The 18,782-nt window shown below is 27.9% G+C and overlaps 1 protein-coding gene across 1 annotated transcript in view; it reads left to right on the top strand.

The window, feature by feature from the left end:
• LOC101241363 (L-2-hydroxyglutarate dehydrogenase, mitochondrial) overlaps window positions 1–18,782 on the top strand; it is a 36,186-nt gene that overhangs the window by 12,257 nt on the left and 5,147 nt on the right. Inside the window, exons 6-9 of the mRNA XM_065804803.1 lie at window positions 2,751–2,778; window positions 4,810–4,847; window positions 7,796–7,960; window positions 8,618–8,775. Of these exons, the coding sequence (XP_065660875.1) occupies window positions 2,751–2,778; window positions 4,810–4,847; window positions 7,796–7,960; window positions 8,618–8,775 (389 nt within the window). The remainder of the gene's footprint in view (window positions 1–2,750; window positions 2,779–4,809; window positions 4,848–7,795; window positions 7,961–8,617; window positions 8,776–18,782) is intronic.

The raw sequence follows: 18,782 nt of genomic DNA, 5'->3' as shown, positions 1-18,782 counted from the left end.
ATAATAATATGTTATTTATATTTGTAATGGTATTTATAACTATAAAAACTATATATAAACAGCAACATCTTGTTATTATATCTCTTACAACAATTCAAATTAAATAAATTTATTTTTTAAGAAAACAAAGTAAAGAGGGGTAATGGTATAAAGGTATGTAATGGTAGAGAAAGCTAGTTATGTAAGTTAGTGAGTTGAAAGTTAAAGACAATGTGCCTAATTTTTTTATGCACAGGCTAGTAGAATTTAACCCAAACTTAAAATATCTCGCTGCCTTAGGGCTCTTGGCCTCATAAAAGGTAGAGATAGCGACAATAGCTGGATGCAGCATTGCTGCATCCAGCTATTGTCTTATGGAAGGTTTCCCGTGCAAAAACTTTAGGGGTAAGCAGAAAATCTTTGTTTACCAGCCTTGCATCTCTTCTTTAACTAATAAGGCGTAAATGTAAACATTTCATATATTTTTTCCTAATGAGGATGTTGAACACTCTGTCTCTGTGACTCTACTCATGGGTTTTTGTTTTTGCTTTTTTGGTAATGGTTATTCAACTAATTTTTTATCTTCTAATTAGAGTGCAGTTCTAAAACTCAGTTGATTGGCTCAGCGGTCATCTGGTAATAAGATTTTCTAAACTCTTTGGTAGCTCTCAGAAAAGCTGAAACTGTCAACAGCTGAAAAGTATCAGAATATCAGTAGCGATGTATTGTGCATGTAATGTTGTTCCTATTTTTCTTTTGGTCCTATTTTTTTTATTCCTATTTTTCTTTTGGTATTTTTCTTTATTTTGCTTTTGGTCTGCATTGTCAAAGCCACATATGAGCCTTTTGTTATGACTTTTAGTTGATTAGCAGAAATAGGGTAACCACATATTTTATTGCACAGTCATACACAATCTATGGTTCAATCTAGTTATCTGTTAGTTAAAAATATAAAGTACCTACAAATAATAAAAAAACCATCAATCATCAAATTGTTTTAATCTATCCTTTACAAATATTTCTAGACTTTAAAGTAACTTTTCATCTAACCTTTTGCAAATGTTTTATGAATCTTACCTTTTGCAAAATTAACCCTACTTGCTCTTTGCGAGACATTTAAATTTGGTTGTTTCATCTTCGGATCCCAGTGTTTTGTATCCTTTGATTTAAAGACTCCAATAGTCATATTGGAGTCTTTAAATCAAAGGATACAAAACACTAGGACCTTTTTTATTTCTTTGTATTTTTAATTCTGTTTGAAATGAACAAGCCTTACCTCTATATTTATCAGCCAATATTGTCATTATTAGTGATTTTAATGATGATCACATGGAATGGCTCAGCTCTAGTACCAATGACCCTGCTGGCACTAAAGCCCTTAACATTTTGCCCATAACACTTATCTCTTACTCAAATAGTAAAATTTGCGACTCGTTTTTGAGATAACCCCAATTACTTACCTTCACTCCTTGATTTGTGTCTTGTCTCCAATCCTAGATTTTGCTCTGTTTCTTCTTGTTCTCTTCTTGTTTCTTCTTGTTCTTATGTTCTCCTTTAGGTGGTTTATACAAAGCTTAAATATCACAAAACCTTTCATCTTGTACTTCTACTTTTTCAGATTTACCCTATCATAATAATATTTTTTAATACCTCACACTTCTCAATACCATCAGGTATTAAGAAGTGTGAAATTAAGTTTGAGTAACTGGGATTTCTTTTTTGATTTTTTAAATAGGAAAATGGTATTCTTTTTCAGAAAATTAAAAACTCTTTGATAACTAATATAATCTAAAGCATAAGTTAAAACTATCCTATAGTCCACCAGGATAAATTATTATGATTTATGATTATAAAATTTAAATCATATAGTCATTTTTATATTTTATTTATAAGTCAAAATACCTAAATACATAACAATAATAATAACAGTCATTTACATAAAAAAAGATGAGATCTACAGTATACTTGAACTTTCTTAAACTTAAAAACTTAAAAATTAATAAAGAATCAAAACGTAACAAGCTTTTTAATCAAAATTTAAAAAGTTTTATAAAAAAATATAAAACATTTTAATTGCATTCTTTGACAGGTTTTAAACTTAAAGATCATATAGACATATGATTTCACAACACAATTTAAATATTTATACAAACTTAAAAAGACTTTGTTGTGTTATATCAAATTAAATACACTAATGTTAAATGTGTATAAATTATAAATTGGTTTATTTTTATTGTTTTCTAATTGATTAAATTAGTCATTATATACACTGCTTAGATAATATTTAGTATAATATGACATATATAGTATTTAACATAATATAACATATACAATATTTAACATAACATAGATAATATTTAATATAATGCAACAAGTATAATATATAATAATAAAACTGGAACTTTTGTAGATGTACTTGAAAATAAAATACTGGAAAAGAATAACTTCAGGTTTTATGCAACTTCAAACTGAATCATCTTTGCTATAAGCTCCAACAATATTTTTATTAAATATTTATTAAAAGAATGTGTTACATTAATATGTTGTACATTGGTATTTGTAATTGGTAAATTCTTTAAAACTGATTAAACTGGTTTTTATTTTTCCAAAAAGTTAATTTATGAGCTTGATGGTTAATAATGCTTTAACAAATTATATATTTAATAAACGTAACATATCTGCTAGTTATTTTGTTTTTTTAAAGTGTTGAGTAAATTATGTGTGCGTATTTTAAATATACTTCTGAAATTGAAATAAATTGTATTTTTTAGGTGGAAAAAATTATCCATTCAATTGAAGGTTAAAATTATTACATTAATTATATTTGTTACTTTAAATTTTATTAATAAAGTTTCAGTGTTTGATTTATCAATATAATATATTTATATATTTAGTCGTTTAAAAATGATTTAATATATGTAAATCTATTAAGAAAGATTTCATTTGTTTTTAAGTAGCTATTCTCATGTCTGGGTTGTAACTGTAAACAATTAATAGATAATTGTTTACAGTTACAACCCAGCCAGCACAAACAGGTCTTTTTAGAATCTAAAATGTTAACACCTTTTACCCGTCTAAATTTAGATAAGTATAAGACATCTAATAGTAGCCATCTTTGGGACAATGAATGTAAACTCATCTTTGCCATCTCAAAGATGGCTACTATTAGATGTTTTATAGTTACCTGAATTTAGACATCTAAAAGGTGTTAACATTTTAGATACTAAAAGAAGATGTCTAAAATATGTGTTTGTACCAGCTGGGTATTGTAATACAAAACTGACTTGTTTAAGTTGTATCTGTAGTTCCATATTTAATGTTATTTTAGTATAGTTTTTTTTTATTTTTACTTAGTAGTTTTTTTAGTTTTATTCTAAAAGTGACAATTTTAATATTTTTGATGTTCCCTTGATATACCTGTGGTTTAAGATAATTATCATAATCTTTGACGCCTTTTTTTGATGATGATTACCATAATCTTTGACACCTGTGGTTTAAAATGATTACCATAATCTTTGACACCTGTAGTTTAAGATGGTTACCATAATCTTTGACACTTGTGGTTTGAGATAATTACCATAATCTTTGACACCTTTTTCTTTTGGTTAGTTAAAGTTTAAACACTATTATTAATTTTTTATTTGCTGATTCCAGACATAAGTTTAGACATTAGACAACATACCATTAGTTGAACTTTAGACAGTTTTATTTTATTTTTTGATTGGTTGAAGTTTAGACAATTTTTTTTTCCTTTTTTTGATTGGTTAAAATTTGAACAATTTTAAATTTTCTCATAAGTTACTTACTTAATTTAAGTAACTTACATAAGTTACTTAATTACATAAGTTACATAAGTTACTTAATTAAGTAACTTACATAAGTTACTTAATTAATTCTTACAAGTTTTTTTTTTAAATAATGCATTAATGAATTCGTTTTTTATGTGCAGGTATCATTTCGTTTGCATCTGTTTAGTGTTTGCAATTTTTTAAGAGTCAAAAAAGAGAAAAAATTTTTGAGTAAAAGTTTAAGTTTTTAAAAATTTGAAGCAAAAAAAATTTTAATGTTGATTGTGCAAAAGTATTTAATAATTTTCAAAAATTATTAAAATCCTCAAATCAATTCTTAGATTTGTTATAAAATGTTATAAAGTTAACAAAATTATAAACAGATAATCAGGGAAATGATAAAAATCAGTGTGTATTGATAAAATAAAGGTGAAATCTGAAGTTGAGTATTAGACAATTCATCAAAATTTAACTCAGTCACTCAGCCAAGATTCAGCTGCTATGTTTAAATGTAGCAGATCTTGTGTTCAAAAAGTATAGAAAATAGAATATATGAAAGCATATTACAAGAAAAGCAAAAAATATTCAAAAAGTTTATTCAAATTAGTGACAAAATGTTTTTTTGAGTTTTCAAAGAAGGTGAGACCTACTGAAAAAAAAGTCACTCAATCCTTACAGGCAATCTATTATTAGTAGAAGCTAAAGTGAGTTAAAAAATTTTCTCTCAAATTATGTACTTTCAGGCTATTTGTAGCTGTGGTTTTAAAAGTTCTCCTTTTATAACAAATCAAAGAAGCATGTATGTAGATAATGTTGAAAAATACAAAGTTGTATAGATTCATGTTTCTGAAAAAAGGAGATGGTGGATACTATAAAAAAAATTTAATTGTTTAATATTGTAATATTGACAAAAAAAATTTTTTCTTTAAATTAAAATATTAAAAAATTCATTATTTAAGAAAAAATTGTTAAAATAAAAAGAAATAATGGTAAAATAATAATAATAATAATAATAAATCAAGTAATGTTTATTTTGGTTTAGATTCTATGTATCCTGTTAAAGTGATTGGAAAAAATCAGGTTTTTGTTAATTAGTGATAATTTGCTTTTTATATTTTTGTTGTAAAAAATAAATTAATGAAAGAAGCAGATAAAACTAAAAAATATTGATGTATTGATTTTTTTAAAAGAAGTATTAAGTTTTTTAAAAGTAGTATTAAATTTATGAGATTCTAGGTGTAACTATAATTTCAAAAACACGCTATATTTTCAAAGTTTGTAAAACACCTTGTAGTTGTAAAAACTTATAGTTTTAAAAAATATGTAGTTTTTATTTATAAAGAATGTATAATAAGTACAGCTCTGTTTTAATTTATTTTAATTCTCATAAAGATATATGCAAGCTTATATGCTTGGATATATGTTTAGATTGTTTTCCTGAAGAGTCTATTAATATGCAAGCATATTAATAGACTCTTTAGGAAAATGTATATATATATATATATATATATATATATATATATATATATATATATATATATATATATATATATATGTACAGCCATTGGAATTAAGGTCAGCACCTAGCTGCTGACCTTAGGTTGTTTGAGGTCGGCAAAAATTACCAACCTTGTTCCTCTGTTTTATGATACCCCTATGCATCAAATTTTTTTTAGCTGACCTGATGCCGATCTCTAACAGTTTAAAGTCTGTAATTTTTTTTCAAGTTCATACTTCCTAGTTTTGAGGGCTATGCATACATATATATATATACACATATATATATATATTAATATATATATATATATATATATATATATATATATATATATATATATATAAATATATATTTGTATATACATATATATATATATATATATATTTATATATATATATATATATATATATATATATATATATATATATATATATATATATGTATATGTATATACACACACACACACACACACACACACACACACACACACACACACACACACACATATATATAAAATTACCTTTAAAAAACTTGTACCCATCCATCTTGCACAATGGTAAGCCCCAGTAATGCAAATATTTGTTGTGCAAGTCATTGTTGACATCTGTATGATAGTGACTGGGCCATTATGACTTTCTGTATTACTTGCAGTCGTTTCAAAGCAAAGTCCTGCGATATGCTCCTCGCTTATTGCAGGCCACTCATAAAAGAACTACCTTCTCTACTACCAAAGTACCAGTACCAGCGGGTAACTAAAGGGTCCCTAATAATTTCTCTATATCCAAACCGGAAACAACAATTGTCAAACATTCAAGCCTGGTTCCATCAACATATAGCAGTATTTTGCCATCAAAATGAGGAACTAATAAAATCTAAGAGTTGAAAATCTTTTTTTTACTGCTCTAGCAATTGTACATAATTGTGATAATGTTCGTGATAATGTTCGTGATAATGTTTGTGATAATGTTTGAGATTCCATTAAAGAGATACACATTGTTTTACCAGCATATAATAAGTCTGAAGCAACAATTTTCTGAAGTAATATTTTTATATTTTTTTACTATTATAATTATAAATTTTATAAACATAAAGTGCTCAAAACCCAAAAATAAAAAATCTTAGATGATACAAACCCACTCCCTCCCCTTTCCCACCCCACCTCCTATGACCAATCATGCCATTGCTGTTATTAGGTTTATTAAAAACTAATTTCTGAGCAATAGCTAATTAAAAAAAGTTTGCAACAATTTATCACAAGTAAAATACTTTTCAATAAAAAAATTAAAATATTTGAGAAAGATTTTGGCAAATAATGAAGAGAGGATTTAAATTCGCTTGCACTTCTACTCTTTTTAGGAAGTGACCGGGGCCCTGGTCCCGGTCCCGGTTAATTATGAGACTTTTTGCAAACCCAGCCCTAGCAAAATATAAAATTTGGCAGGGGTTAATAGTTGCAACTAGAAAAAAATTAATTACATATACAGGGGTATATGGATCTTTTTTTAATAGTTATACTAATTTTTTTTTTTTTTTAAACAACTTACACTTGCTATAAGTTTTTTTTTTCTTTATTCTTCAATTTTAATGCATATATCATCAATGCAGCATGGTATATGCATTAAAGTTTAGAAATTGAAATCGGTATTTTCCAATAATCGTTCAGGTAGTAAACAAAATTTTTAGTAGATTACTCTGAAAGTAATCTGCTACTAAAAAATGAACTAAATATTTTTAGTTGATTACTCAGGTAGTAAACTAAATATTTTTTGTAGTAGATTACTCTGAGAGTAATCTACTACTTAAAAATAACAAACTTTAAAACTTTAAAAATTAAAACATCAAACAAATTTGACTTTAAAGTAAATGTTTGAGTTTTTATTTAATCTTATTATTATAAAATATAATAAATTTGTTTATTTTACTTTTATATACTTTTTTTTTTTAAATCAGGTAAAATTTTTGATGTGGTGCAATAGCTTATTTTGTTTATCGCACCCTCAAATATCAATTTTTTCAATTTACGTTGTTTTTTTTAGATGTTTTAAGTTAACATAAGTAAAATATTGCTTTAAAATAAAGTATTAAAAATTGTTTAAATATAAAAAAAGGAGAAATTACTTTGAAGTAGAATAAACTGGTTATAAATTAGAAATATCTGAACATTCAAAGTATCTTAAGAACAACAAAAGTTGGTTTATGTTAAGTATTGATCCGCTTTGAATTGAAGTGTTTTATTTCAAGCCAAGTGTTTTTTTTCATGATAAACTGCTAAGTGTGAAAGTATGCATAAAATAGGTTGTTATAAGATTTAATTGTTTTAATTTTTCAAAAATGATTAGTTTTTTTATTAACTTTTAGTCATAGTTATATTATAGAACCTAAATTTTGGGTGTTTTAAGTTTTTCTAACTTTATTATATTCTATAGTTTTGTTACATTATTGTAATGAAAAAAATTTCTGTTTTAGCAGGTTTGCACTTCATTGTACTCAAAGGTTTATTTGAAATCTGTTTTACTTTTTTATATTTTAGCCTTCAGTTTTGTGTCGCTATGTAATTACATGTGGTGGATTATATTCGGATCGATTAGCTAGAATGACATCATGCAGCAAAGAACCTGGAATAGTTCCTTTTAGAGGAGATTATTTGTTGCTGAAACAAAATAAAAGACATTTAGTCAATGGAAATATTTATCCAGTAAGTTTCAATACAGTGTGTATAGTGCCAGCAATAATAACCTATAAGATGCACCATGGTAAGATGTAACGGGTCATGGTAAGATTATGTGAGAATGTTAAATGTTATTGGTTTAAAAATAAACAAGAAAAATAGTGACTACAAAGTTCTTAATTAGTTTTAATTAAATTCGTATTTAAAAATTATTACTCAAAATGTATGAATCAACTAAATCTTGTGAAAGTAGAAAAAAAGTAAAAGATTAAGATGTTAGAAATTTTTTTGAAAAATTTCTTATTTTTTTTCAATTTTATGCTTAATAAATTTAAGATTTTAAATAGCATAAATTAGCATAAATTATCAGATCTACGAATTGAAGATGGCAATTGGCAATGCTGACCTGTCGACTTAAAAGTGTCTGAGATTAGCAATTTTTTGCTGACCTTGTTTCAATGTAATTATGTTAAAACCTTTTGGTTAAAAATTTTGCGCCAACCTGATGCCAACCAAAAAATATTAATGGTCGGCGATTTATTGCCACCCTTTTGTTCTAATTCTGAGAGCTGATTAATAATAAAATTAAAACTGGCTCAATAAAAATAAGTTGAGTTAAATCTTTTTCATTGATAAAGAAAATTTTATTTCAATTTCAACCTAATAAATGTTTTAAATTTATAGGTCCCAGACCCTCGATTTCCATTTCTTGGAGTTCATTTTACACCAAGAATGGATGGAAATATTTGGTTAGGACCAAATGCTATTCTGGCATTTAGTCGTCAAGGATATAATCTCACAGATTTTAGTTTGAAAGACTCATTTGAGACTTTTACAAATAGGTTTGTTTTTGTATTTGTTATTATTGTTGTTGTTTTTTACACAAGTTTTGTTAGTTTCTTGAATATAGATTACTAATTATTTAAATATTATTAGTAATGTAATTAGGAAAAGATTGCCAAAGTTGAGCATGTTAACATTACATTACATTACATTTTTTTGCTGCCAAATATTAAAGAAAGATGTATATATTTTTAAGATTATTGTAGTTTTATCTTTCCTTTCAAAGAATATCAATAAATAATTACTTAAAATTTTTTTACCAAAAATTGCAATATTCTCAACATACCCAATCATCTCATCTTAAGGAGCAAGTCTCCTAAGATGAAGAGATCATCTTGTTGAACTAGACTCCTAAGTTAAGTTTTTTTTATTGCAACTTATGCCATATTTTATTTGAAAAATACTATATTAACAAATAAAAAACAAATATATAAAATAATAAAAAAATAAAAATCAAACTTTAAGGGATCTTAACTTAAAGCTTGATTTAACTTAATTAACTTTAAGCAGCAAAACAAAAGTTAATATGTTACAGATATATTTATACATTAATATCAATAAACTTATATATTAATATCAGTAATAATAAAAGACAAACGATTGACAGGCTAAGTAACTCCCTTTTTAGAGCTATTTAGAGTTAATTGATTAACAATTAAAACAAATACCAGCTTCACAGTTCATAAATCAATTAGAATAAAATAGACAGTAACCAAAAATCTTGATCCAAATATATTTAAGTTCAATATTTTTGTTTTAAATTTTTCAAATATGAAAATTCAAAAACTTTGGCAAATAAAAACTTTATTACCAGTAATATTTAAGTTGGGAACTTTATTACATTTGATAAAACTTTTTTAGTAAATTTTGACATAATGTATATTGAAGCGATATTTTAGGTGTTTAGTGTCAGAGAAGTTTTTAACTTTAAAAACCTTTTCACTTATAAAATATCAGAAACTTTGCCAACTCTAATGCATTATAATTGTTATTTTGTTTTTTGATTTCTTTAATGTTTTGGCTATTCTTTTCAAACAAAAATGCGTGAGCAAGTTTATCATTATAAAAATATAATTAGATATCTTAAAAGTTGTTATCTATATCATGAAAGACATAATGAGCTTAAGAATTATTATTACTCTTTATTTATATTTTTATATTCCACAATTTAGATAAAATGGTTAGATAAAACATATTCCACAAATGTGTGAAAATTAGCAGCAGTGTAAAGACATTTATGACTTCCTGTGTTTTAATTTTTGGTATAAGTAGAAGTTTAATTTATTTGATTATTCATTTCTGATGAGTCTTTATTGATGAAACACATTATAATGATGAAAATTTGATAAGTGATTTTCTACTAATTTATTATTGCTCTGTTCTTTTAAGTACATTGAGCACTCTATTTTGTAGAAAGGGTTAGGTTTAAAAAATATTTATTTTAGGTTTCTGGGATGATTAGAAGTGGTAGATGTAAATTTTGACTTTTGACGTATATTTTCATTTTTAATTATATAAAGTCTTATACTCTACTTTACTATCCATAATGGACAATTACTCCTCTAAATCTGTTAAGGGCAGTGACCCTCTGCCCCACCCACCCAACCCCACCTTATCTCCCTTACCCACCCCCACCTCATCTCCCCCACCCCCACCTTATCTCCCCAACCCCCACTTCATCTCCCCCACCCCATCCCCCTGACAACACCCACCCCCCATCCCCCACCCACCCCCATCCTTCCTCTACCCCACCCACACACACACACGCACTGTACACTTAATCCTAGTATACACATAGCCAGCATTAAAAAATTATAAAAGTTGAAAAGATTTTTTCCTTTATTAATCTCTTCATAGATATTAGGCTATTGCTTCTTCAACTTGACATAGATCTGCCTACTTGGTTCTTTAGTTTACTTGCCTGTTAGTAACTATAAAGTAGAAGGAAATATAATATACAGTATTATAAATACATATATACATACACTGTGTATATATATATATATATATATATATATATATATATATATACACAGTGTATATATATATATACATATATATATATATATGCATATATATATATATATATACATATATATATATATATATATATATATATATATATATATATACACTGTGTGCGTATATATATATATATATATATATATATATATATATATATATATATATACACTGCTCATTTTTAACCACTCTTTTGAGCAAGTTGACATGAAATTGAAACCGTTGAAAACGAATTAAAAACCGCATCTTTTTTCATTTTTTGACCATTGTTTTAAGTATTTAAAACCTTCAAAAAATGAGGGGGTCCTAAACTTTATGTGGCTGTATCTTTTGAGCGTCAAAATTGATAAAATTTGAAACCTAATGACAATTTATTTTTGAATTCAAGATAAAGAATTTTTTTTTTCAAAAAATCATTTCCCTCAACCAGGGGGATGCAGGGGTCATTTTTCAAGGTTATTTCTGCCCCTAAGATCTGGCTGCTGTGATTTTTAGCTTAAAAATTATTTTTTTAATGAATATCAGCAAAATATTGTTGCAAATATCTTTTTGTCAAAAATCTATTAGGAATCCAACAAATTTTCCATCTCTGCTAACACACACAAAATATGAATAAATCTCCGATAATAAAATCAGGCAAATGAAATGCCACAAACAGTATTTTAAAAACTATAATATGTTACAAAATGAAAAGAAAAATAGATATTTTTTCCATATTAATATATTCTTGAAAAATCTTCTTACAATCTTGTTTAACTGTATTCAATAACCATAGCTCTTAGCTTTTCACCGTAATGGACATTTTTCTCAGACACAGCGAACCTCTTCAGTGTCTTGTTTAAGTTTTTATGCACTGCTTCAGATGTTTGTTCTGATGTAATACCGAGCGGAATTTTCTGCCTATCGAGATACTCTTTGAGTTGGAACCTGATTATGTGAAACTTCCATCCAAGTGAAATCTTCATTGCGAATACATCATGGGCATATACTTTTGCATATACTTTTTGTGAAGCATGGACTCCACAAACTTGTCTATTTTTTTCTTTGTAGGATATATCGAATTTCATCCCAAAACAGCATTCAGCTACTAAATCAAACAAAATTTACCCAAATAATAACTTGCTGAAAATAATGGTATTAATATATTCGTGTCTCCTAATTTTATTTAGGCTGTTAGGTCAATAGTCCCCTATCTGTACTAATTGAATTAAAAACGTTCTAAGAAGTGTTTAAAAAAATTTAAAAAGCAATGAAGTACCTTCTTTAAACCTTCTCAGGGTTTCAATACATTCCAGATATTCATTTGGAGAATAAAGTGTTATTTCACCCAATGATCTTAAAACTTTGGCACAGTTAGGTCCATCAAAGCTACCACGATTATAGCCATGCCTGATAACCGTTTTCTTTTCAAGAAACTCCTTTAGATTTTTATCAGTCAAGAGGAGATCAATAGTTTTATTAACACAGTGTTCATAAATATAATATTCAGGTGGTGGAATTATGTTGATAATTTCTTCAGTCAATTTCTTATCCAACAGACATGGGTAAATAACATTTTTATAATATTACATCTGCATACAAGGTTTCTTATCAAATTGATATTTTTCGAATTCATCTGCTAGTGATCCGGAAGTCTTTAGAACTCTTTTTTCATCCATTAGCCCATCACAATAGCAACGCGAGCATTTTTCACAGTGACCCTTGATTATAGAAAATAACTTATAGGTATTGCTTACTTCAAATATAAATGAAATAAGATACTTACTGATAATCCATTGATGATGTTGATGAATTTGAGGTCAGAAGCCAAGGTAAACTTCAGTGGATTGAGTTGAAGGAGTTGGAAAAGTGCTTTCAGATTGTGATGATTCTCTTCTACGTTTCGAACTATGCCTAAAATAAACACTTTGTTGACCTCGGTGTACTTCTGGTTTCTTGGTTGAAAATCTAATACTGATGGGTCAAACACGTTCAAGACAATCTTTAGAGATTCCTGCCCTCCATCAATACCAACACATACAACAGAATTAAAAATATCTATTTTTCTGAAGGAACAAACTTCAGTTACAAGCATAGATAGGTCAGTACAATAAACAATATCTTGTGTAAATATCTTGCTGATATTTTATCACATCGTAAAACCTATTCAAGTAGCGTGACCTGTTCGTAACTTTAGCATAGGTGTTCTCCTGTATTCCAGATCGTCCAACATCTTTTCTTCTCTCCTTCATTATTCCTAACACTGCACAATTTGGAAGGTCATGGTTTATCTTCAAGTTCATGATTGTTTCACTTCTTATATGCCTTATAGGTGATCGGTTTCTGTATACTTTAACAAGAAGAGTTTTTCCTCCTGTTGCAAGTTTTATTTTTTTTACTATCACCAACAACAAACTTTTTTTTAGCGTACAAGAAACAACTTTGTCAGCGATATTTTGATTCTTTGAAGAAGGTGTGAATATTTTGAACAGTTTTTTTTTTTGCTGCAAGGATGTCAAATACCAGGACCAACAATTGACAGCATTCTGAGCAAAATGAATTTCTTTATTCGAATATAATTTTCACATTCTATGTAGGTGAATTCAGAAAGATTAAATGTACTTCTACTTTTAGTACTCTGCCCTAGGCAGCAAATAGCACAATTGCAGTTGCCATCTTTTTGTTTAATTCTTCCCAACTTTTTAACTTGATCTCGACCATTTATCCTGGAAGTCTCCACAGCTTTACTGATAGCATTACCTTTCTGTTTTAAATATAAGTTTGCCTTGCAGATTCCAGAAGGATGAGAACTTAGGCTCAGACCAAATCCAGGGTCCACAAAGTCTTTGATCAGATGAATCAATGAATCATTCTTCTCTAAAGATAGACATTTTTTATCTTTATTGACACAACAGAAACATATCCATCTCCTATTTTCTGAATGAGATCTTGCTTTTTGCAGACTCATTTTGCACAAAAACGTTTTTATTTAGTATTTTCTGCCTTAGATTTTTTAAATTTTCTATATAAATACTCTAACAAATTTTTTAAATTAAACAAATCATCAGACAATTGTTATTAAACTATTTGTAATTAGTCTCTAAATAAAATTAACTTCAATTTCAGGCACAAACCACATGATTTGCAAACAAGAGTAGAAATACCCTTAAAAAAATACCCCTTGCATCCCCCTGGTCGAGGGAAAGTAACTTTCCCTCAAAAGAAACAAAATATTATCTTGAATCCCATCATAAATTGTAATTAGGCTTCAAATTTTATCAAAATATATTTTGACGCTCCAAAGATACAGTTACACAAAGTTTAGGACCCCCTCATTTTTTGAAGGTTTTAAATACTTAGAAAAATGATCAAAGAATGAAAAAAGATGCGGTTTTTAATTCATTTTCAACAGTTTCTACTTCATGTCAACTTGCTCGAAAGAGTGGTAAGTTATTTTTACTTTAACTTAAAACCTTTTATAGAGGTTTCAAGTTGAAGTAAAAATAATTTCAACTTAAAACCTCTATAAAAGAGTAGTGTATATAAATATATATATATATATATATATATATATATATATATATATATATATATATATTAGGGTGGTTTTTTTTGTTTGTTTTTTAATTTTATATCGCACACCCTCTTATTTGGTGAGGTTCAATAAAAAAAGTTCACAGATAATTTTTTTTTGCAAACTGATGATGGGAAGTGGTCCCCTACACCTGCTTTGTAACCCCTTCAGAACCCCGTTTTTGTCTAAAATGATATTTCTAAAATGTATTAAAATCAGTTAGTGTCAGTGTTACATGCATTAGTTTAACTTATTAGGGTTATAAAAATTATAAGAATGTATATAGCAAAGACCTATTCCCAGACTCCACCCTAGAAATGATTGGTCCCTGTTTTCTAGAAATGATTGGACCTGTTTTTTAAGTCCTTTTGAGACCCGTTTTTGTCTAAAATAATATATTTCAGAAATCTAATAAAATCAGCTTGTGCCACTGCTACATGCATCAGTTTTACTTATTAGGGTGATAACAATATAACAAATGTATATAGCAGTGACCTATTCCCACACCGCACCCTCAGGCTTTTTGTATCTTTACCCCCTCAAGGGGGTAAAGATACGAAAAGCTGTTATAAGTACTTAAAAAAGGTCCTTTTTTTTTATATTTCTTCAGTTTTTTTAATTGTGAGTACCAGTGGCCCATATGCCCCAAATGATGTCTCTCTACCAGCCATTTCTACCTCAGCCATAATTGAAATTTATAAATTTAAAAGTAATAAAAAATATTGTGAATGAAACTTTTAAAAGAATTAAAATTTTTCTTATGCAATCAAGAAAACATATTACAAATAACAAATTTTAAAATTATTTGGATGAAATAACGTATATAATTTAATCAAACCTTGACATATAACTAAATTAAAATATAACAGAAAAACAATAGCCATATATTAATTTTATTATTACAATGTATTTAATTATATTTAGTTCATTATATATATATATATATATATATATATATATATATATATATATATATATATATATATATATATATATATATATATATATATATATATATATATATATATATATATATATATATATTTACAGTACCTACTCAAATTATTAGACTCAAAAAAAAAATTCAAAATTTTGTTACTTTTTTGGATTTTCTTTGTTAGGTAGGGGTTATTGCTGTTTACTTTTTATTATTTATATGTAATATAACTTCCTGTCATTCATTTTTTGTTTTAGATTAAAAACATTTATGAAATATATACACTTTTTAACAATATTTTCAACTTTATAAAAGGTATGGTAAATTTTAAAAATATAAAATTAAAAACATTCAGTTATTTTTATCTTTCATAACTCAAATTATATGTCTTTATATGTTCAAATTATATGTCTAAATTATTGTCGACTGTCTTAAAAACTCAAATAATGAAATTTCAGTTGTTTTTAAGTGTTTTTTTAAAGAATCCCTGTCATATAATAACTTATTAAATGTTGTTGTGGTTTTAAGATTAATAATGGGTAGAGCTAGTGATGTTTCCCCACGTAAATTAGCTAAAGTAGCTGTTCTTCTGCAAGAAACAAATCACAGTCAAAGAAATATTGCCAAAATTGTCAAAGTCTCACAGGCTACAGTTAGAAGAATAAATTCTAAACTCAAAATGGGGGTCAAATTAGAAGCACAGCGAACAGGCTGCTGTGGCTGAAAAAGAATAACAAGTGCTAGAGATGATAGAAAGATCAAAAAAGTTATTGAGCAAAATCGTAAGATGCCAGTAATAAAACTGAAAAGCGTTTTGAAAGACCAAGGAATCAACATTTCACTTGGATCTTTAAGAAGGCGAAGTTACGAGTTAGGATTCAAGTGCAGAAAGCCACTGAAGAAACCAAAACTTACCACTGCGATGATTAAAAAACGTCTTGCTTGGGCTAAAAAACACTCTTCTTTTTCTCAGGATGACTGGAATAAGGTAGATTTTCTATTTATTCTCTCCTGAAACTTAAACAAACAATATTTTATTATTACAAGTTTTCAAAAGACGCTTTTGCGTTAATATCTTACCCCAATTGATTTTACTAATACTTTAAATATTATTAAACATCAATAATTATTGCTATATTCAGGTTGTATTCAGCGATGAATCTACCTTTCAAACTTTAGAAGACAAAGCCACATTTGTCCGCCGCAGACCACGAGAACAACACAAGCCAGAATGTATCGTAAACAAGGTAAAGCACCCAGCATCCATAATGGTTTGGTCATGCATATCAAGCAGGGGTACCGGTCAACTTTACATTGTACAAGGGACAATGAAGCAAGATCAGTACAAGACTGTCCTACAGACCACCCTGATTCCACAGATACGAGAGTGGTTTCCTAATGGTGAAAAAATAGTTTTTATGCAAGATGGTGCTCCTTGCCATACTGCAAAATCCATAAAGACATTTCTTGCTAATGAGAGTATTGAGCTTCTTGATTGGCCTGGAAATTCTCCAGATATGAATCCTATTGAAAATCTGTGGGAGCTAGTAAAACGTAAAATCAGTGCGGAAATAATAACGAGTAAACAGAAGCTTACAGAACAACTGATTGATGTATGGGTTCGAGATCCAGAAGTTAAAGCATTGACCTCAAAGTGCATAAATAGTATGCCAAGGCGTGTCAAAGCTCTTATAGAGTCAAAAGGGCTCACAACCAAGTATTAAGTTTCTTAATATGCTTTGTATGTAATAATATATAGATTATATAACAAAAAAATTAAGTTGCGATTGCTTGTATTGCATTTTAGACACACAAAAAAGACAAAAAGCTAAAAATTGAGCTTGAGTCTAATAATATGAGTAGGTACTGTATATAGTTCTATGGATTGTTGCATTTGGGAAGTACGGAAGGAAAAAAATGATTCTTACGCCAGCGCATAGTCACTTTTAATTACTTTTGACTTTCGCCCAACATTTGCATGTTGTCAGAAAGTGAAAACCATTAATTTAATTACATATTAATCATTTTTTTAAAAAACCGCAAAAACGCAAATTTAATTGACCAGAATGTTTTTAAAAACATTCTGAATGTTTTTAACAATATAAACAATGTTTTTATTTTTATTTTTTTTAAGATCATGTTATTATATTTATTTTTTTTAATAAAGCGTTTTTTTATTTTATTTTTATTTTTTTAATAAAATATATTTTTTTTTTTTTTACTGTAAATCATGCGGGAGTGTTGCTACATCGACTATCTTATAGCCTAACTTGCAACAAAGTGCTGCTACATCGACTGACAAATAGCCTGACTCGCAACGGAGTGCTGCTATATCGACTGACAAATAGCCTGACTCGCAACTGAGTGCAACTACATCTACTATCTTTTAGCCTGACTCGCAAGGGAGTGCTGCTACATCAACTGAGGGTTTGGTTGGGGCAGGCAGTCTATCAATTAATTAAAAAAAAAATTCTGGTCTTGCATTTTAATTTTTACTTTTTGTCAACAAAATACGGAAAAAACTTTCTGACAACATATAAGAGTAAGGCACAAACTATCTTACAAGCAGACTTGTAGTCATCACAATTAGCTCAAGGTTTAGGAGACAATGTCAAGACTTCTTTTGGTAGATTGAGAGAGTCAAACAAGTTTATTGTGTGTCGTGTAACAAAGTTAGCTATAGAAAGTTTAGAGAATGTATAAATCTTGTTTGGAGCAAGTCTTCTATTGTCACTTGGTAATGGTTCTTTTTGTAAGGCGTTTACAATATCCATTTTCTCTTCAACAGAAATTTTATCACTGAATAATGGGAAAGCAGCTAGATCTTCACTTAAATACCATAACTGATGTTTAATTTTATTTTTTGCAACATTTGCAACTTTGCTGTCAGCTTGACAATAGTTCTCCATTACTTTTAAAAGAAGGAGATCATTTATTGGTGCTTCTGTTGTGAGAGGTGAAAACCAGAAACATGCATATTTTGTGGTTATGAAGAGACATATTCTTCTTAAAATCCTAATTTCTTTCTCTGTGATATTTAAGTGATGACGAAAACCAAAAATTTTTAAACAGTATATACCTTTAGCCATCCATCTTGCACGATGGTAAGCCCCAGGAATGCAAATAGTTGTTGTATCATTATTTTCTCCCAAAAGGAGAAGAGCTAGTCTTCAGAATTCTTTATAACCATCACGTGGTTGCGTTTCCTTTAAGTATTTTTACAAATTTTCCACAACATTGGGTTTTGGAGATGCAAGCCTCTCTTTTTCAAACTTTGTAAGGCATCCAGCTCTGCTTTTATCACTTTCAAGTGGTTCAAACTTTGATTTTTCTATTAGCTCCCACTGGGACTTCACTCTACCAAAAAGTTCAATGTTTGGTCCTTTTGAGACAAAAAATGCATCAAACACTGCATTTACACAGATTTCAAGAATATGATGTCGACAAGCTAAAAACAAAACTCTTCGATTCATTGACTTCTGTATGACAGTTAT

The sequence above is a fragment of the Hydra vulgaris genome, chromosome 09, assembly GCF_038396675.1.
Source record: "Hydra vulgaris chromosome 09, alternate assembly HydraT2T_AEP".
Classification (NCBI taxonomy): Eukaryota; Metazoa; Cnidaria; class Hydrozoa; order Anthoathecata; family Hydridae; genus Hydra; species Hydra vulgaris.
The sequence above is the reverse complement of the archived record's forward strand: the minus strand, read 5'-3'. Positions and strand labels throughout refer to the sequence as shown.